The 21,746-nt window shown below is 46.2% G+C and overlaps 1 protein-coding gene across 5 annotated transcripts in view; it reads right to left on the reverse strand.

Annotated features, from left to right (window-relative positions):
* Positions 1–478: 478 nt before the first annotated feature.
* The window catches only part of LOC148443030 (uncharacterized), a 107,602-nt gene continuing 86,334 nt past the window's right edge, over positions 479–21,746 (reverse strand). For 4 of the 5 annotated variants that reach the window (XM_088463379.1, XM_088463382.1, XM_088463378.1 and 1 more), the window contains one exon: positions 479–4,756. In XM_088463379.1, the coding sequence (XP_088319505.1) occupies positions 3,792–4,756 (965 nt within the window). In that variant the 3' untranslated portion in view covers positions 479–3,791. The remainder of the gene's footprint in view (positions 4,757–21,746) is intronic. The other variant, XM_088463380.1, reaches the window with a different exon arrangement.

A 21,746-nucleotide genomic window follows, 5' to 3' on the forward strand; every position in this document is an offset into this window, starting at 1 on the left:
TCTTTCCAAACTGTGATGGACGTTTTGATGTATGAGGAGTCTGCTCAGGTCTGGGAAGTCTTTGTCACACTGGAGACATGAAAAGCTTTGCCGTCTATGGTAGCGATGGCCTCTTTGATGTCTAAACAAGTTAGAACTCTGAGTGAAGGTTTTTCCGCACTCACACACATACGGTCTCTCTCGAGTGTGCACTCTATGATGCATAATAAGGTGAGATCTACATTTAAAGCTCTTCTCACATCTCAGACACTCAAAGGGTTTCTTCGCAGACTTGCCCAAATGTGTTTTACCTGCTTCGCTGAGATTCATTATTTTTAAAGTTTGCTCAGTGTTAATGCTCCGTCGCGATACCAAGTGGGTCTTTGTCACTTCTTTTGGTTTAGTGCTGGTGTGTGAAGGATTTTTTGTTGCGTTGGAGGACGTTACTGGTTTCCCACCTGTCGTGCACAAGGTCTGGGCTGTGTGTTGTGTGCAGGAATTCTCAGTGTCCACAGCACAAATTTGTGACTGGCGATTGGTGGGTGAACCTTCCTGCTTGATCTGAATAATGGGCAAGTTTTCTACTGAAACAGAGAAAATCATAAAGAACTGACGGTTTCTGGCTGATAAAAATAACTAAGAAACTTTCATTATTTCTGAAATTGGGATTTTCTGACAATCGGCACAAATTGCAGAACTGTACCTGTCAGCTAAAAGCTTATATTGAGAATATTCAAAGTCAGCATGACCCCTAACTAGACATGAGACCATCTCCTGACGCGCTCTTTGCTATATAACTTACACAATCATAGCGGCTACAAAACATTTCTTTTTTTTTTTCATATGAATGTTTAGCCCTCATAGGGGTGAGTGATTGTGCCTCCAAGGTAACATGTTGCCTACAAATATAAATGAAGGTTATAATCTGTGTATGCTGTAGACATCTTTTTTTTTTTTTTCTCTCATTTTTAATTCTTAATGTTAGTGCAATAAACAGGAAGAATTCAGAGATATAACAAGGAAATGAATAAGTGTTAGCACTGTCCCGAGTGTGGTGACTACTTTGTATCATGGATTAACTCGTAACCATAGGTAAATACTGGTTATAATCTGTAATAAAAGCCTTTACATATCAATATGTAACTATATCTATTTATATATATATATATATATATATATATATATATATATACACACACACACATAATGCCTAACACAGTATTAAAGTTTCACTACTTAGAATATGCCTGATCAGATCAGCTTAATATATTACAGCGATGAAATGAAAATGTTTTGTGTGTAGACATATAGATAATGGTCTGCAGGAAGAGGAAGCCAGTAATACATAGCTATGGCCATATATAGGGGGAACCATTCACAGAACGTGGAACTACAGATACATACACAGACCACACAGGGCCTGAGTGATACCACCCCCCAAATGGCCTGAACATGTCAGACAGCGTTCCAGAAAAGGGGGGGGGGGGGGTGTCTCATTTTCTCAGCGTATTGAAGCTTTAGCTGTATGAAAACACTGAAGGTCCCGCAAAGGGATCCAAAGCCGCTTCCTCTGACACAGCTGCGGATCACATACGCCGGCAGGAAGCGTCTAGTTACACAAGACCTCTCCTGCGGCATTAGCTATTATTGCACAGCGTACATCTCTGTATCAGGCCCACAATTCGCTATTTATGTTGTGAATAGAACGCAGATCTACAACAACCACCAATCTTAAACTGCCATAATACATTGATTTGCATCTATAGGTCTACAGCCATGGCCGAACGTATTGAGAATGACACAAGTATTGGTGGTCACTGCTGCTTCAGTGTTTATGATGGCAATTTGCATATACTCCAGAACGTCATGGAGACTGATCAGATGAATTGCAATTAATTCCAGTCTCCCTCTTTGCCATGACAATTAACTTAATCCCAAAAACAACATTTCCACTGCATTTCATCCCTGCCACAAAAGGACCAGCTGCCATTATGTCAGTGATTCTCTCGTTAGCACAGGTGAGAGTGTTGACGAGGACAAGGCTGGAGATCACTCTGTCATGCTGATTTAGAGTAACAGACTGAGGGGTCTATTTACTAAGCAGTGTTAGGAGACAGGAGTTGATTGGCTGGCACCTTATCACAGACTTATCACTTTTCACTCTGTCTCCTAACACTGCTTAGTAAATAGACCCCTAAAAGCTTTAAAAGGAGGGTGGAGCTTGAAATCATTGTTCTTCCTCTGTTAGCCATGGTTACCTGCAAGGAAACACGTGCAGTCATCATTGCTTTGCAGAAAAAAGGCTTCACAGGCAAGGATATTGCTGTTAGTAAGATTGCACCTAAATCTACCATTTATCGGATCATCAAGAACTTCAAGGAGAGAGGTTCAGTAGTTGTGAAGAAGGCTTCAGGGCACGCAAGAACGTCCAGCAAGCGCCAGGGCCGTCTCCTAAAGTTGATTCAGCTGCAGGATTGGGGCACCACCAGTGCAGAGCTTGCTCAGGAATGGCAGCAGGCAGGTGTGAGTGCATCTTCACGCACAGTGAGGCGAAGACATTTGGAGGATGGCCAAGGAAGGCAGCAAAGAAGCCACCTCTTTTCAGGAAAAACCTCAGGGACAGACTGATATTCTGCAAAAGATACAGGGATTGGACTGCTGAGGACTGAGGTAAAGTTATTTTCTCTGATGAATCCCCTTTCAGATTGTTTGGGGCATCTGGAAAAACGCTTGTCCGGAGAAGGAAAGGTGAGCGCTACCATCAGTCCTGTGTCATGCCAACAGTAATGCATCCTGAGACCATTCATGTGTGGGGTTGCTTCTCAGGCAAAATTGTAAGTGATCCCACTCCCTTGCCTAAGAACACAGCCATGAATAAAGAATGGGACCAAAGCATCCTCCAAGAGCAACTTCTCCCAACCATCCAAGAACAGTTTGGTGAGGAACAATGCCTTTTCCAGCATGATAGTTATCACTTGTGCCTTATGGCAAGGTGCTCCAAGTGGCTCGGGGAACAAAACATCAACATTTTGGGGCCATGGCCAGGAAACTCCCCAGACCTTAATCCCATTGAGAACTTGTGGTCAATCCTCAAGAGGCGGGGGACAAACAAAACCCCACAAATTCTGACAAACTCCAAACATTGATTAGTCAAGTATGTGGCCCAGAAGTTGATTGACAACATGCCAGGGTGAATTGCAGAGGTCTTGAAAAAGAAGGGTCAACACTGCAAATATTGACTCTTTGCATAAACCTAATGTAATTGTCAATAAAATCCTTTGACACCTATGAAATGCTGTAATGTTACCTCAGTATACCATAGTAACATCTGACAAAAAGGTCTAAAAACACTGAGGCAGTAAACTTTGTGAAAACCAATACTTGTGTCATTCTCAAAACTTTTGGCCATGGCTGTACATTTTAAGAGGTATTCCAGGGAATATTATTATATACAATATTTGTAAAGGTATTCAGAACTTTTTTGTTTTCCAGTTGCTCCAGATGTAGACATTTTAATCATGGAGGGTTAATTTTAGGCATTATTTAAATTTTTTGTGTCTGTACAAAAGGTAAAATCTATACAGATTATGATTAGTTTCTATCCACATAAAATTTCAATATGTGCGAGTATATCAGCTGCTATAAATAGGGATTAAACTACAAAAATATGGGGGCCGGTGGGCTGACAAACTTGGAAATGGCAAACTCCTTTCAGAAATTACTACTTCTAATAACAAAATGTCCCATGCAAAATGTTTTATAGGTGCATCTAAAAATACAACATTAGATGTTCTGTGACTTAAGTCTACGATTCACTGGTCCCATTTATACAGGAACCCCTCGTCACAAGCCTCTAGCATTTCTGCTCTTCCCTCCGAGCAGTTGTGAGTCTTCTGATGAGAGAGCAGCCTGGACAATTCTGGAAATTGTCTGTCACACGAGCTGCATGAGTAGGTTTCCTCCCCGAGGTGCAGTCTATGGTGTCGCAGTAGAGAAGAGTTGACCTTGAAGCTTTTGCCACACTGATTACAGGTGAAGGGCCGTTCTTCTGTGTGTGTTTTCTGGTGGATGTGAAGGTAAGAGCTCTGCGTAAAACTCTTTCCACATTTGTTACATATATATGGTTTCTCACCCACATGAACCCTCTGATGTCTAACCAGTGTAGAGTTTACACGAAAACTTTTCCCACAGTCAGTACATGCATAAGGTCTTTCTCCTGTGTGTGTCCGCTGATGAATGATCAGGTATGAGCTCTGAGTGAAGGTTTTCCCACACTCTGTGCAGACATAGGGCCTCTCACCACGATGGCCTCTTTGATGCCTAAACAGATTAGAACTCTGAGTGAAAGTTTTCCCACACTCACACACATAAGGTCTCTCTCGAGTGTGCACTCTCTGATGCATAATAAGGTGAGATCTACAGTTAAAGCTCTTCTCACATCTCAGACACTCAAAGGGTTTCTTTGAAGAAAGTTTCTTTGCAGTCTTGCCCATATATGTTTTATCTTTATCATTGGCACTTACTGGTTTTAACGACTGTTCTGTGTTAATGTTCTCTCGAGCTGTCACCTTAGTCTTTGCTACTTCATTCCGTTTAGTGCTGGTGTGTGAAGAGTTTTTGGTTGCATTAATGGACTTTACTGGTTTTCCACGTTTCGTGCACAAGGTCTGGGCTGTGTGTTCTGTGCAGGAATTCTCAGTGTCCACAGCACAAATTTGTGATTGGAGATTGGAAGGTGAACTTTCCTGCTTGATCTGAATAATGGGCAAGTTTTCTACTGAAACAGAAAATCATAAACAAACAACTGAAGGATCACTAGTTGCTGAAAAATATATATAATACCATAAATTAGTTTTTTCCCTTTCCTTCTTGAAAAGAGCATTTTTTTTTTTTTTTTTTACTTGCGTTAAACTCTTATTTTGAGTCACACTGGGAATACTTCGGGGTATAGATGTGCTTGAGGAGTGCAGACACTTTCTAAAAACACTTGTCCGTAATGCTGCCCTCCTATACCCTATGTTTGCCGGAGCCTTCAGTTATGCTTATCCAAGCTATATACCATATGAAAGAGAGCAAACAACACAAAAGATTAACAGAAGAACCTTCTCCTAAAACATCCATCAAGATTGTAAAGGGAGGGATTCCCATTGTCATCCAATGCACTAAATAAGGAGAGAGTTATGGTAAAACTTACCTTCATTAACGCTCTCTTCCATAGGATCCACAGGGGAGACATTGTGGTGTAGGTGGGATGTGGAGGACCGGACACCAATAGCAAAGCTTTAAAATCCCAGGATGCTCCGGTCCTTCCCGCTATACCCCGCTCACAGCCTGAGGGCACATCAGTTTTGTTAACAAGCCCAAGGCAGGAGCAGGACAGGAGAGAAGGAAGACTGGTACACTGAGGAATCACACTCTCACACAGAGAAGGAAACAAGTGACCAGGAGAAGAACCCATAGAAGCCAGGTGCGTCAGGTCAGGTGCCCTGTAGACCCTATGGACTTCGAAGAAAGACGGTTAACAAGGGTAAGTTTTACCATAACTCTCATTTTCTTCGTCAGGGTCCATAGGGCTCCACAGGAAAACAATGGGGATGTCCCAAAGCAGTTGTTCAAGGGCGGGAATGCTCCTGAGCTGATAGGAGACCCTACGTCCGAAGGAAGCATCCTGAGAGGCAAATGTATCAAAGGCATAAAACCTAAGAAAGGTGTGGACAGAAAACCACGTGGCTGCCTTGCATAGCTGTTCAGCAGAGGTGCCACGTCGGACTGCCCACGAGGGACCCACAGAGCGAGTAGAATAAGCAGTTATTGAAGCTGGTACAGGAAGGCCCGTCTGAGTGTAAGCATGTGAGTCATGCGAAGCCATCTGGCCAAAGTCTGTCTGTTAGCTGACCCTCTTCGTATTATATGGATTCCATAAAAAGGGATGGAGTCCAATTTCCTGATGGAACAAGTACGGTCCACGTAGATCTTCAGAGCACGGACAACATCTAAAGAAGCCTCAACTGCCGAGCGATCTGATTGAAAGGCCTAAACCACAATTTCCTAATTAAGTTGGAAACGAGAAACCACCTGGAAGCCCAGGCGCGGTCTAAGAACAGCCCTGTCCAGATGAAATATTAAAAAGGGGGGAGCGACATGAGTGCCCCTAAAAAAAAAAGAAGTCGTCCCTTGTTTAAATGGGACATCTGTAGCCACCAGGCTAGGGACAGGCAAACCTCCGGGGAGATACCCATCGTCTAAGATCTGAGCAGATGAGGCAGCCCGTTCCACCTGGAGAGAATCAGGTGTTGTAGGGGCCTGGAATGAAACTGAGCGAACTCCACCATGTCGAGGGTGGACACCATGGATCCCAGGGTCTGCATTGCAGAGTGAATTGAGAATCGTGACTGTGTAGTAGTCAGCGCACCCAATGCTGTAATACCGAGACTTTGTCTGCTGTTAGGAAGATTCTCTGAACCTGAGAGTCCAGGAGGGCTCCCAGATCTACCATTCTTTGAGAAGGTGTCAAGGAAGACTTTTTTTCAGTTGATCAGCCAACAGTGTGTTTGTAGAAAGGCAATGGTTACCTGTATATGGTGGTGAAGAATCTCTGATGAGCTTGCTAAAAGCAAGAGATCGTCCAAGTATGGGAGCAGCCTGATCCCTTAATGACGAAGATAGGCTGTCATGATCTTGGTAAAGACCCGAGGAGCCATTGAAAGGCCAAAAGGCAGAGCCTGAAATTGGTAATGTTGCTGTAGTATAGCAAACTGGAGATATTGTTGATGAGAATGCACTATACATACATGTAGGTAGGCGTCCTGAATGTCCAGAGACACCATAAAGTGCCCAGGCTCCATAGCCAGGACAATAGAGCAGAGGGTTTCCATACTAAACCTGGGCATCGATAAACTTGTTCTGAGACTTGAGGTTGAGGATAGGCCTATGAGACCTGTTGGGATTTGGAACTAAGAAAAGGGTAGAATAGTAGCCCTTCCCTCGTCGTGAGGAGGGGACCAGAATTTTTACTCCTGACAGCAGTAAGGACTGAATGGCCTTTTGAAGCACCAGGGCCTTCCTTGGGTCCGATGGAGGTCCTGTGCAAAAGAACTGCTGGAGGGGGGTGGGGGTCGAGGGCATATCCACAGGAGACCACGTTTTGAACCCAGGCATCTGATGTGGTCTGATGCCAGAAATGGGTAAATTTAAGAAGTCGGCCTCCCACCCTGGGAGCTCCCAGGGAGAGGCCTGCCCCATCAGACTGAAGGCTTGTCCTCAGATTTGGTAGGTGGAGTCTAGTAGCCCAGGTCTGTTTGGTCCTAGGCTTGGAGGCCTTAGTTGATGTCTGATGCCTTGGAAAGGATTGACCTTTAGCTTTTCCTTGAGGACGAAAGGATGACATCCGAGGCTTCGCAGAGGGCAGGAATGCAGTCTTGGAAGCTGCCAAGGTAGTCACAATTTTGTCCAAATCTGGGCCAAACAGTATATCCCCAGAATAAGGCAGAGACTTCAATGCCTTTTTAGAGTCCAACTCTGCCTTCCATGAGCAGAGCCAAACAATACAGCGGGTTACTATAGAAGTGCGTCACTCAAATAGGAGGCTGCATCTCTAATGTGAGATATGTAGGACAGCTGTTCCCTCGAAGCATCAGAGGGAAAGGTCTCTTCTAGGGCCTCTGCCCAACTCTCAATGGCTTTTGCCACCCAGGCCTTAGGCCTGGCAGGACGAGTAATACCTCCTGTAAGAGAATATATAGATTTCAGGCAAGCTTAAATCCTTCTATCCATAGTTCTCTTTAAGGAGGTTGCAGTATGGATAGGTAAGGTAGAGTTCTTAGCCAGACGTGTAACGTGGGAATCCACTGCTGGGGGAACTTTCCATTTAGTGCAATCAGCAGCTGGAGGAGGGTAAAAGGAACCTAAACATTTAGGCAGCTGAAACCTTGTACTGGGCATATTCCATGCGTCACTCATATGATCAGATAGCTGGTCTGAGTGAGGAAACTCTGGTAAAACGACTTTTTCCTCAAAAAAGTGTCTGTTTTCCCTTAGGAGCGGGTTTGGTCTCTTCTATTTGCAGAATAGATTTTACAGCTCTTACAAGTGCAGGTATATTCAACTTAGAGGGGGCTCCTCATCTCCCGGGGGTGAGTCAGAGTGAGAGAGGTCTGTGTCTTCTGCCTCCCCAGATGATACATCAGACTCTGATAGCTGGGAGGACTGGGAAGATAACACAGCACGCTTAGTAGGTTACTGGGTAAGGGTCTCTCCTTTTGCAGCATTTGTTGAGAGGCTGTAGGAGGTATCCGCCAGACTCTGTACTGAGGTAGACTATACCCATGGGGGAGGCAAAGGATTGCAGGGAGTACCTGCTGTGGCCATCCCATAGGGGGAGCTACCACGGGGACTGATAGGTGGTACGCAATTTTTACCAGCACCTGTGAAAAAGTAGCCCAGGGTGGGTCTTGAAGAGAGGACACCAGGGGTGATGGGCCCGGGGCAGTATAACAAGATGCACAAAGACCATCCTGGATGAGGTCCCCTGGGGCTAAGCCTGCTGAGCAGGACTTACAGGACACCAGAGTGGGAGCATCAGGCTGCTGGTTATTCTTTCCTCTGCCAGACATAGCTGCAAGAATAATGTAACAATCTGACACAATGTAGTGCGCAACAGCGATATATAGTATGCGATAGCCCTCACAAATATAGGGAGATGTGAGGTACAATGACCTTGGTATGTCAGGGTTATAGTAGAATAAAGGGAAAGGTATAAGCGGACAGTAATAGGAAAACAGACAGCAGCACTAGCACAAGTCACATACACTGCAGGGTATACAGTATAACTGCATTTGTATGTGACTTGTGCTAGTGTTGCTGTCTGTGTAGAGTATATAATATAACTACAGTGGGCACTAACATCAACTACACAGAGCGCAGTGGCTGGCAGGATATAGCGCTGTATAACCTGGCCCATGGGAGAGGTATACAGGGAGACTGGACCCAGCGTTCCTGGAGACATGTTGCAGAAAATGGCTGCCACGCATCTCAGAGGGGGCCGAGGGTGAGGGAGGAGCAGCTCAGGGCACAGCAAGACCGCAGTGGAATGGCGTCCTGAGCTGGGGGAGGGGCCGCAGGGAAAGCGCCTTATTCCCTGTGCTGACATTAACCCTCGGGTCCCCTGGCTATGAATTGCCCTGCGTCAGTGCTTGTAATTCCATGGTGGTCTAGTGGAGTCCTGGGCGAACCGGTGTCCACATCAGCGCCTCCGGTCTGTCTCCTGAGACCTGAGGGAAGACTGCACATAGACGCGGGGATCCGCCTTACCTGTCCCCTTTAGTCCCGGCTGCAGTCTGGGGTCGGGGGAGCATCACTAGCTAAGTCCCCCTCGGGAGTACCTAGCCGAGGGCTGGTGTCACGGTGCCGCGGAGGGGTGATGGCGCAGATGTACAAAGGACTGTCTCACGCTGCTGCTCAGTTAGAATAAATGAAAATAAAGGTAAATGATAAAAATAAGCTGGGGCAGCCCCTCTGTATAACGGTGATCCAGCTCCTGCCAGACACCAACCAAACTGAGGTGCCCTCAAGCTGTGGGCGGGGTATAGGGGGAAGGACCAGAGCATCCTGGGAATGAAAAGCTTTGCTGTTGGTGTCCGGTCCTCCAAGTCCCACCTGCACCCCAATGTCTCCCCTGTGGACCCTGAAGAAGAAAAAAGGATTTATATAAAATTTCTAAATATTCTCTTTACTTATTTGCCTGTTGGGGGCACTGGGAACATGCTGAGGACATCCTGAAGCTGACTCTAAGGATGGGTTTACGCAGTGATAAGCTCTTTCCTTCCAAAACTCGCATCCCTGGATGCAGACACATGAAACCAATAGAATCTGGTGAACAGACAACCAGGTGGAAGCCCTACACAGCTTCTCAATGAAGGCTCCAAGCTGCATCATCCAGGAGACGCTCAATGATCTGTTCGAAGTTTCAACTCCGAATTCAGAACTTCCTTTAAGAACAGTAGGAACCTGGATTACTGAACGGACAAGTAAAAAAAAAAAAACTGTCACTCACCACACACTATGGTAAGTTTCTCTCTGAGGGCGAGATGTACTAACGGAATAATGTGACCAAAACTCAGTTTGACTGCATTTCCCATATGCACAAAGCTAGCTGGCATTGCCTAATACAGCGGTTTTCAACTAGTGTACCGTGGGCAGTTGTGAGGCGTGCAGCAGCGCCGTCAGGAACGGCGGTCAAGGCCACCGGTCACATTGCAGATCTGTGAACCGGGCAGCGCTGCCGCTGAGCTCCTCTGGGAGACTCAGGTGCGCCCGGGCTGTGACCTGCATGGATGCGGCGGCATAACATCACAGGTCACGCACACTGCAATTTCAGCCCGCCCGCCATACCCGATCCGCAAGCCCGCTCAGTCACTGTCTTACCTACCCACCATGCCCGCTCCGCAGGACAGACAGACTGCTCTCCTGCATGCTTGCACGCTCTCGCGCTGCCGACCGCTCTGCACTAACAGGTATGTGGATTATATTTTCTGTGAGGTCAGACAAGGTTTTCATTTATTTGTGTGAATGTGTTTTTGATTTATTCTTTGGGCCCAATCTATGTGATTGTTTTTCCTGAGGAGCAATGTGTGGTTTTTTTTTTTTTGTTGTTTCTGTGGGGGCCAAGGTATGTGCCTTTTATTCCTGTGGAGACCAGTGTAGAGTGTTTCATTCCTGTGGAGGCCAGTGTAGAGCGTTTCATTCCTGTGGAGGCCAGTGTAGAGTGTTTCATTCCTGTGGAGACCAGTGTAGAGCGTTTTATTCCTGTGGAGGCCAGTGTAGAGCGTTTCATTCCTGTGGAGACCAGTGTAGAGCGTTTCATTCCTGTGGAGACCAGTGTAGAGCGTTTTATTCCTGTGGAGGCCAGTGTAGAGCGTTTTATTCCTGTGGAGGCCAGTGTAGAGTGTTTCATTCCTGTGGAGGCCAGTGTAGAGTGTTTTATTCCTGTGGAGGCCAGTGTAGAGTGTTTTATTCCTGTGGAGGCCAGTGTAGTGTGTTTTATTCCTGTGGAGGCCAGTGTAGAGTGTTTTATTCCTGTGGAGGCCAGTGTAGTGTGTGTGTTTTTTTCATGGGTCGCGCACGCTGGATGTGTGCCTTGGCAATTTTTAAATCTTGCGTAGTGTGCCTCGCATTGAAAAAGGTTGAAAATCACTGGCCTAATAGAAGCCTATGGGCTTCTCTCCACATACTTCAGGATCCCTCCCAGGGTTCCACGCGGCTCGCACATGCGCAGAAAGAATCTCGGGCCACCTAAAAGTCCTATGATCGCTGTAGGTGACAGGATGTGTCGCATCCACAATGCGATGCTTGATACATCCTGCCCAGAAAGGGATTTCCTGGCCCTAAACACAGTCTAAATCAAATCCTCAGACAAACTCTTTCCTGTTTAGATCGCTGTTCAAGTCAACCACGGTTAAGCCATGTTGAGAATGCCTGTACCACGCTCATTGTGGCCAATCCCGCACTACCAGGATGACTGGAATGCCCTCCCCCTTTTAAAAAAAAAAATTCCTAAAATTAACAACATATGAAAAAGACAAAACATAGGAAATGACAGAAATAGCCAATTTAAAGACACACAATCTAGCGAAGCAGCGGAGACACCCACGTAGTCCAACATAAAGAGATCAGCCAGAGCTGGGGGGTAAGATATCTGGAGGATTGCCAGAGGGCCCAGGGCCTATCACATTTGAGAGGATATGGTCTGTACATAAATCGCTCATGAGAGATTGCTACATTAACCAGGAAAAGGGGAGAGCATTTATAGCCATCCAAGTCCAGGCAATACAGACTGTAGCTAATACTAAGATTATTAACATACAGTTGTAAATAGGATTTCAAAGAATCAGCTATACCGAGACCAAAAAGACAAATACGAGGGTCAAACTGAGGTATCCTGATCCCATTCTCCCACTAACTCGGGACCAAAATGAAGAGACTTGGGGACAAGTCCAAAGCAGATGCCAGAAACCAGCACAAAAAGCTCCACAACCATCCAAAACCATTAAGCATGATGGGGGTCCAATAAACCCAATGAAGAAGAGGAAATCGGTATGAAATACTGACCGATTTCTCATACAGAAGCCCGAAGGGAGGACATCCCAACATAGGCTCGTAAGTATACTAACCCACCCTCCCCCCCCCCCAATCCTCCCTAACCCTAAGTCCCGCCTGGGGATGCCTAAACCTAAATTAACTGCATCCTGAAAAGGTACACTTGAATCTGCTATCATCTGGCAAATGCCGTGGCCACGCGAGGGGAGCCCAACAAAAAAAAAAACCCAGTCTTTACGTGAAAGAGTACCCAAGTTCACTTCCCACTGAAATCTAAGGGAGCCCAGCCCCCAGCCCGATTGCAAAAGACAGAACGGGGGGACTCTCCCCCACCGTGTAGAGGGCATGCCTGAGCTGCAAGTACCTAAAGAACATGTGAGATTAGAGGCAGAAAATGAAGGGACAGCTAAGAAAAGAATTGTGGAATCCCGTTCTGATATAAATACCCCACAGGATCCACCCTGTTAGGCATACAGAAAGATTTCCCTTTGAGAGTACAAAGGGGTTAATTCGGACCCGGATGCTAAGCTGCGCTCTCTCGCTGCCAAAAGGCGATGGGTACACAAATGCCGCGATCGCACTGTCTGGTGTAAGGACGCCCTCTATGTTTTAGAGAGCGACGGCAGAGTGAGCGCAAAGACGCCCATTTTTCTTTCCTAACACACGTCATCTCCAGGTACTGTATGATTAATCAGAACCATTGAGAACCATCGGAGCTGCACGCACTGCTTGAGGTAGACCCTACTCCACTGCAAGCTGAAATACAACCAAGTGACGTGTACAATGACGCTTCCATGCTAATTATGCACACCCATAAAACTCAGTTTTGACGCCCAGACACGCCTGCGTTCACAGCACCACTCCCGTTCACAAGCACCTTCCCCTGTTACCATCCACAAACGGCGCTGTCACTCAAAGTAGCGCTTAGTCTTTGTGTTAAGAGCGCACGATTCCCGATCGCAGTTATTAGTGCGCGCACTGCGATGCTTGCGCAGATGGGCGACAATCGCTCATAGCGTGCGTCCGTGGCTTAGCCTTCGGGTCTGAATCGGGTCCTAAGTTCTCAGAGCTGCCCCATAGTGGAGAGTAGGGGTCAACTGTAGATTCCACTAGAATCTTGGCTGCTGTCATCCAAACTCTACGTGCCTCTATCAGGAGAGGGGGATATTTTAAGCCCACCCGCACAAGTAGAGCCAAAAGTGCATCCCCCTGCTCCTGAGGATGAACTCAATCTTGAAGGTGCACAAACTGAGCACCTAGACAATAAAGTTGCATGTCAGGCAATGCCAGGCCTTCTTCCTCCTAGCCCGATACAGCGTTCTAGAGGCGGAAAACCACTGGAGAAAATAAATAAATGAGAAGTACTGACATTGCGTATATATGAAATGCACTCAGATGCCTGATCCTGGCAAAATAACTTCTGCACCTAGTAATTCAATCGCAACGCCAACGTGTTGGCATTTGGCTGACCACACAGTTCAAATAGTTGAATAAATAATTCTGGATGAAGCAGCCATTCCTCAGGATGAAGATCCAAATCTGCTTGGAAGTTGTCTTCGCCAGGAATGAACACTGCTGGGATCGCTGGAATGTTTTGCTCACCCACTACAAAATCCACGAGGCGTTGGACTGGATTCTTACATTATTTTTTTTTTTGCACAAGAGATTATGTTCTTTTACCAAAACATAAAGCAACACCCTTAATGCCAGGACCCTGAGTAGAGTATGGGCTCCACCCTCAACAAGTGACTGACATATAACCTGAAAGGAGACAAAATGGGGAGACTTGTATCACTACAAAATTAATTTGACTTGGAAGTCCCTCAAAAAAAACTGTATACTGGACAACCTTCCCAGAATCCTCAAGCAAAATATATAAATGTCTGTTTGGGAGACAACGAGGACTCTACAGACCCGTCACAAGACTCAATGCATATGCCCTGAATTGGAAATCTTGTTCTGAACTGCAAACGGAAAAGGCTCTGCTATACCATGTAAGAACATGGAAATCTGCATCTTTGGGGCTATATTTACAAAGTGGCAGTTTTGTAATCCACCTCTTCTATTGAATCTGTCCACCCTGAGCTGGGTGTTCAAGGACTTGAAGTTCAGAATGAGACAAAAATACCCATCTGGTTTCTGTACCAATAAGTGTTTGGAGTAAAACCCCAACATTTTGTCTATTCACATTAAAAGTGACAACCCCCAAGGGCAACAAAGACTGAATGACTCTGCACACCCCCCCCCCCCCTCCCCTTCAGGATGCCCTTCACTCTTCAATTTGCAACATCTTTAAAGGACAGAATATCAAAGATGGGAATGGTGAAGGGCTTGAAACGCCTGAAAAGACATCCACAAGGAGAGCAGATTCCCAAGATGTTATATTCTCATTAGGAAGAGGATAACTCAATAAAAAACTGAAGGACCTGAAATTTTCAGTCTGGCCTCACTAATCTACGAAAGCATACAGGAAGGAAACAAAACCAGATATTTCAGTGTGCTTAAACCAAGAAGCGTCTGGTACCTCAGAAATTCAAATGTCCTAGATGTCCAGCATCTGACACACTGCCCTAAGACTTCTGTTTCCTGTCAAAGGTCTCATATTCAAACTGTGAAGAAATGGCCAAGTGAATCAGGCACCACTTTGCCCTCCTGATGGGATGAAGTGCCAGAACCTGGTAGAGAGGACATACAAAGACTTTTGCAAGGAGTCAATCAACCCTTGCACTGATGAGGAAAAACATCTAACCCAAGCCAGCCTCTCCAGAGAGACTGCCACAGAACCTATAAGCTCATGGCCAACCAAACATTGGGGACTAAAGACAGACTAGGAAGCCCTATCCCCACCCCGCTGATTTAAGGGAGTCCACCATCTATGATGCAGTGCCCCTAGGCACAGGCTACATTTGACCACCTGACTGACAGGATTCGCAAATGACAGCAGCACTTTATTTTCCCTCTTGCAATTTTGCATGCCAGAAGGGGAAAGGTAACTCTTGATAGTAGTATCCCTCCAAGCCTTTGCTCTCTCATCTAATATGACAGGAAAGCAAACAGTCACAGGTCAACAAAAGAACATGCAAGACAACGTACAGAGCTCTGTAAATCTGAGAGAGCTAACATTCAGAAAAACCACCCCTCAAACAGGTACCTCACAGTTGATGGTACAGAATGGGAGCACTGGACTCCAAAAACTGTATGCAGAAGCCCAACAGAAACGGCAGCAGTGTAGGACTGTCAGGAAGTAGGTGTATGAGGAAAAAATGTGTTATCACCCAGGGTCCAGTTATACAATGGCTGTTATACTTTGTCCCTAGTAGTTAAGTGATGTCTACTGCAGACAGTAAGAACCTCAGTCCCTAGCACCCGGCTCTGGAGCCCACCAAGACACTAAAGATAGACCTCTCCCAGAATGTGGTACCTTCTGGTGCATGGTGGGCAGTCGGTGCACAGGAGTTCAGGTCACTGTCTCCTCAGGAGTGATCCACTCTTCCAGAGGATTCTGCATCAAGAGCTCAACAGCAGTGAAACCCTTTTGGAAGCTCCAATGCCACTGTGCAGAGCTTCAATGCTGCAATGTACTGCTGGAGTCCAAAGCAAATGAAACCATCCTCAGTGAGGGAATTAGGGACGACTTTTTCCATTGACCAACCACCCGTGTGTTTGTAGACAAGCAACTGTTAGTTGCAGGTGGTGGTGAAGCACTTCTGGAGAACTTGCCAACAAGAGGAGGCCGTCCAGATATGGTAGAAGTCGGATACCCCGACTCCGCAGGTCAGCTGCCATGACAGCCATAATTTTGGTAAATACCCTTGGAGCCGTGGATAGGACATAGGGCGCCGCCTGAAACTGAAAGTGCTGTTGCAGCATAGCAAACCGCAGATAACACTAGTGAGAAGGCGTTATGGGAACATGAAGGTATGCATACTGAATGTCCAGCGATACCATGTAATCCCCAGGTTCCATAGCCAGTATGATGGATCATAAGGTTTCCATCCTGAACCTGGGCAACATGAGGAACTTGTTCATAGCTTTGAGGTTGAGGATAGGCCGATGAGACCCATTCGGTTTCTGAACCAGAAAGAAAGTAGAATAGTAACCAGTCCCTCGTTGAGATAGCTGAACTGGTACAATTACCCCTGCCTGCAGCAAGGACTGTTGGTTTTGTCTGAAGGAGGGCCTGTGCAGAAAAGCCGGTGGGCAGGCCATCGAAGGAATGAGTGGGCGTACCCCTTAAAGACCACTTCTCTTACCCAAGCATCTTTGGCGGTTTGACACCAGCACTAGGCGAACTGAAGAAGTCGACCTCCCACTCTGGGGTCCCCAGAGGGAGGTCCGGCCCGTCAGGTTGCGAGTTTATCCTCCTGTTTGAGGTCGAGCGTCTTGTGCTCCATGGTTGTTTCTTAGGCCGGGCAGTCTTCTTGGCAGCGGACTGCCTAGAGAAGGACTGTCCTTTTGGATTTTCCTTGGGTACGAAAGGAGGAGCTTCGAGACTTTGCAGGAGCAGATGCTGAGGGCAGAAATGCAGATTTGGATTTGGCCAACGTGCCAACAATCTTGTCCAGGTCTGGACCAAACAAAATCTCCCCGTTATAGGGTAAGGCCTCCAGGCCTTTCTTAGAATCGGCATCCGCGCTCCAATAGCGTAGCCATAGGGGACGGCGAGCAGACACGGCCGCACCAGAGACTCTAGATGCCAGTAGACTAGTATCCAGAGCGGCCTCACCGGTATATGCAGCCGCATCCGTAATATGGCCGACCAGTGACACCTGATTCTCTGGAATTTCCAAGGAGTCCTCAAGTGTATCAGCCCAACTCTCTATAGCCTTAGCTAACCAGGAGATGGCCACGGACGGTTGGGCAACAGCTCCTGAAAGTATATAAACTTTAAGCAAGTGTCCACCTTCCTATCTTTAAGGAAGAAATGCAAGGCATAGGCAACTTTTGCACTTTTAATTGTGTAACGTGTGAATCCACCGCAGGGGGCGATTACCACTTGAGCCTCAGGAAACGGGTAACATGAGGTCAAACGTTTCTGAGGTTGATACCTCTTACCAGGCCTCAGCCATGTGATCCACCAGCTGTTCTGATAGAAGGAATACTGCCGAAGACACCTTTATTTGTATTTAGGGGCTGGTTCATCATCCTCTATTTACAATGCAGACCTGACGCATCAAGGCAGGCATATTAATTCTGGACTTTGGCCTCCGCCTCTTGCTGAGAGGAGTCGGGGTTAGAGGCATCAGCCACCTCTCCGTCATCAGATGACATCTCAGACAATGACAGCTGTGTGGATTGAGATGACAGAACAGGACGCTTAGCTGGTCGTACAGGTTTCTCACTCTGTAACATGGTCTGAATGGCCATAGAGGTCGTAGCCAGACTCTGTACTGAGGTAGAGAACACATCCACCCATGGTGGAGGACCCCCCTGTAACAATCTCACTGTGGGAATGACCGCCTGCTGTGGTACAGGAGGGGTCTGCACAATCAGTGGAAGTACCTGTGATTGAGGGATGAGCTGTTATGGTACCCCCAGAGGAGGAACCACAGTCGGGACCGCCAGACGGTCCACGTTAGAGGCCAGCATCTGAGAAAAAAACACCCAAGGGGGCTCCTGTACTGATGTCGGGGGGTTCGGGGCATATGACGAGTTATAACATCTCATACATGACCCATCCCGAACCGCATCCTACTCAAAACCGCAGTACATAGTCTGCCAGTTTGCGACAAAAGTACAGGCATGTGTCCATTACCCCTGTCAGACATGTATGCAGGGTAAATGGCGCACAATAGCGCACTGTGTACAAAGCAACCACTAGTATGTATGGATACTAACAGGGAGCAATATACTGGTCCTGTCTTATGCAAGCTGCAGGAATCTATTGCCAAAATATGGCACAGTGCAGCACACAACAGTATGCAACAGACTTCACAAATATTAACTATATATGTAAGGTCAAAGAACCACCCTAACTACACCTGTAGTAGGGCAGATAGTAAAAGAAAGGGATCGATATAAACTGACAGTTGGGGGAAAAAAAAGACACAGACAGTCAGCGCTAGCATACGTCACATACAATTAATATATTATTATTATATATATATACACACACACACACACACTGCAAATTGGCACTACTTTCAACTGCCTAGATTCAGTGTCTGGGAAGGCTATAGTGCTGCATACCCCAACCCAAGGGAGAGGTATGCAGGGGAACTGGACCATGCGCTGGCCTGAGAGATCTGCGAGTGCACCATCCAAGAAAATGGCCGCCGGAGACCTCAGAGGGGGCGTGGCCACAGGAGGAAACAGCTCAGCAAAGCCAGACCGCAGTGGAAAGGCGTGCTGAACAGAGGAGCCGCTAAAACCGGGAAGCCGTCTCGCATGGCTGACGATTAACCCCTGGGATGCTGTTTCCCACACTAATAATGTCCCTGTGGAGCGCAGGGTATGGAGGCCTGCATCCACACTCATACCTCCGGTCTCAGGGGATAGACCGGAGGTGCTGACTGCCAATACATCTTACCTGTCCCCATACGTCCGGCTGTAGTCAGGGCTATCCCATGGGGCCCGGCTAGCACAGACCCAGGGTGCCCACAGAGATCCCCAGATCAGTACTGGCGTCGCGGCAACAACAGGGTGACGGAGTGGACAGTCTGTTGCTGCGCGCTCTGAAGATAGTAAAAACAAAACTATAAAATCATAAAATAAAAGTAACTCCCCCTGCATTAACAGTGACCCAGCTCCAGCCGGGCACCACCTAAAACTGAGATGGCTCGGGGGCGGGGTATAGGGAGAGTGGACCCAGTGCATCCTGGGAGCTAAAGCTTTAACTACGTGGTGCCCAGATTGGTTCCCATCACCTACACCCCAAGGTCTCCCTGTGGAGCCTATGGACCCTGCAGAAAAAAGGAAGTTATTTCTCTCAATGACCTCCACAAGCCAATCACCCTCTGGCATGACTGTGGGTATCCAGTCCGACTTGTCGACATTCATAATATCGACAAGGTCATTAGGTCGACAATCAATATGTAGACATGCATTTAGGTTGATATGGATAAAATATCAACACGTGCAGAGTGTAGAAATGTTTTTTTGGTTGATTTTTTGGCTAATATAACCTAAAAATCATCAGACATTTTTAGTGTTGACAAGCTAAATGTTGACATTCTAAACGTGGCAATATTTGAACCATGTCGACATAAATGCAGACTTAATTACCACGTCGACATTAACTGTTGACATTCAGAATGTCGACTAGTCATACCACACCCAGTCTGTACTAGTCCAGTAATTATTTCGGTCCGTGCCAGGAAACGGAGCATGAGAAATAATCACACAACCTAATTTCCCTCAGAACCACCAGGAAAGTCATTGTACCCTGGACATGCCCTCTACCTACACAACAGGTCTGGTTTTGGCTACTCCCTACCCCCCCCTCCACTGGACATTCTCCACATTCGGCACTCTGTGGCCTCTGCTCTGCCGCCACTACCAATGCCCCTCTGTACAAATCCTCATAGCTTCCTCAGATTTTTGGCTCAACACAGCACCGTTCTCCTGTGCTAATCCAGCCTGTGATTTTGGCCTTGTCGTCCTGGATGCCAATCCACCATCATGGCTGCCTCTGCTCCAGATATAATGCCTACTGATGATATTGACCTGCTCTCCTCATTAGTATCCACATTCATCTGTGACCTGCTTCAACTTCCACTCTCCTCCCCATCCTAGTACCTGCATCATCTATTTCACTTCTCACTGTTGCTCCCTGGCCTCCCCTGGTTCCACCACTGTCTTGCTGGACAGCTGTTGCTCTTTTTCGTCAACCTACTTTACGTCCTGAATTCTACCCTCCCTGCTTCCTCTGCACTTTTACACAAAGATGATGTGGTCATATCCTTCTCTGGACCTGAACTTCCCCACTGCCTTTCCAGCCATAACCTGGACTAAGTCCCGATTTTACCATAACCTGGGCAATGTCCCTACTGAAACCAGATTCTAGACTTTGTCCCTTCTTTAAACTTCGACTACTTCCATTTTTCTACCACCTCGAACTTCTCTCACTGGGATCTGCCTCTTGCTACTTGTGGTAATCTCCTATGTTTAATCTCACAATGTTCCCTGATTATTCTAGCTGTATTTCCCTGATTATCTCAACTGTATCCCGATTTTTTTATTTGGATATACAGGTTGAGTCTCCCATATCCAAAACGCTTGGAACCAGGGGTATTTTGGATATCGTATTTTCCGTATTTTGGAATATGTGCATACCATAATGAGCTATCTTGGGAATGGGACAGAAATCTAAACACAGAATGCATTTATCTTTCCTATACACCTTATACACACAGCTGGCATGTAACTTTATACTATATTTTTTAATATTTTGTGCATCAAACAATGTTTGTGCATATACATGAAATTCATTTATGTTTCATATACACCTTATACACATAATCACAGGTAAATATATACAATATTTTTATAATTTTGTGGCTTAAACAAAATTTGTGTAGATTCAACCATCAGAAAGCAAAGGTTTCATTATCTCAGTCATGCTAAAAACATTCCGTATTTCAGAATATTTGGATATGGGAGTCTCAACCTGTACCAGTTTTTACTAACTGTCATTTGCTTAAATGTAACTGGTTTTCCCTGTTCTAATCAACTGTAATTTACCTGCCAATAAAACTGGTCACTGATTTTAATATTCTATTTGATGATCACATGGATTTTGTGGCTTATAGATTTCTCTCCTTCCCTTCCAGCTCTCACGCCAGTGGCCATAATTTCTGACAATTTCATCAAATGACCCTTTAAACCCTCTCTCCATCACCTCATCCCACTCTCTCACTTCCTTCAACAACTTTCTTAAGACTACCCTCACTTGGGGCAAACTTGATACCCTGGACCACAACTCTTTTTCTTCTTTGCTGGACTCTCTCATGGCGGTGTCTCTCTATAACTTCACTTAACTTCTGCTCTGGAATCTGTTGCCCCAGCTAGTGGTCTAGCTCTCAGACAGTCCCGTCCTCACCCTGGCACTCCAGACTTACCTGCAACCTCATCAAAATATTCCTGAACCGCAGAATGGCATTGGAGAAATCCAGCTCACTCTCCGACTTCCCTCATTTCAATTAATGCTCTCCTCTCTCTCAAAACAATCTCACTTCGAATTCCTTATCTCTTCTCAATCCTCCAACCGTAAAGGCCTCTTTGCCACCTATAATTCCCTCATTTCCTGTAATTCTCCCCTTTCATAACCCCCAATTTTGCTATTTATTTTTCTTCTAAAATTGCAACTATGAGGAAATTTCCTCCAGTAATCCTTCTCTGCCTCCCCTATCCACCATGTAATGGACAACCTACCCTTTCTTCTGTCTCTCTCGCTATTTGCAACTAAATCCATTCTCTCCTGTAGTCATCTACCCCATTCCCTTGCATCTAGTCTGCACTCTCTCTTTCTTAAACACTTGCTCCCACGTCTTTAACTTTTCTCTACCCGCTGGTACTGTCTCCTTCTCCTTCCACTCTAGGGGGTAAATTTACTAAGATGGGAGTTCTATTTAAGAAGTGATGTTGCCCATAGCAACCAATCAGATTCTACTTCTCATTTATCTAGCACCTTCTAGAAGATAATACCTGGAATCTGATTGGTTGCTATGGGCAAC

Source organism: Taudactylus pleione, unplaced genomic scaffold (genome assembly GCF_031769625.1).
Source record: "Taudactylus pleione unplaced genomic scaffold, aTauple2 ptg001351l, whole genome shotgun sequence".
NCBI classification, from domain to species: domain Eukaryota; kingdom Metazoa; phylum Chordata; class Amphibia; order Anura; family Myobatrachidae; genus Taudactylus; species Taudactylus pleione.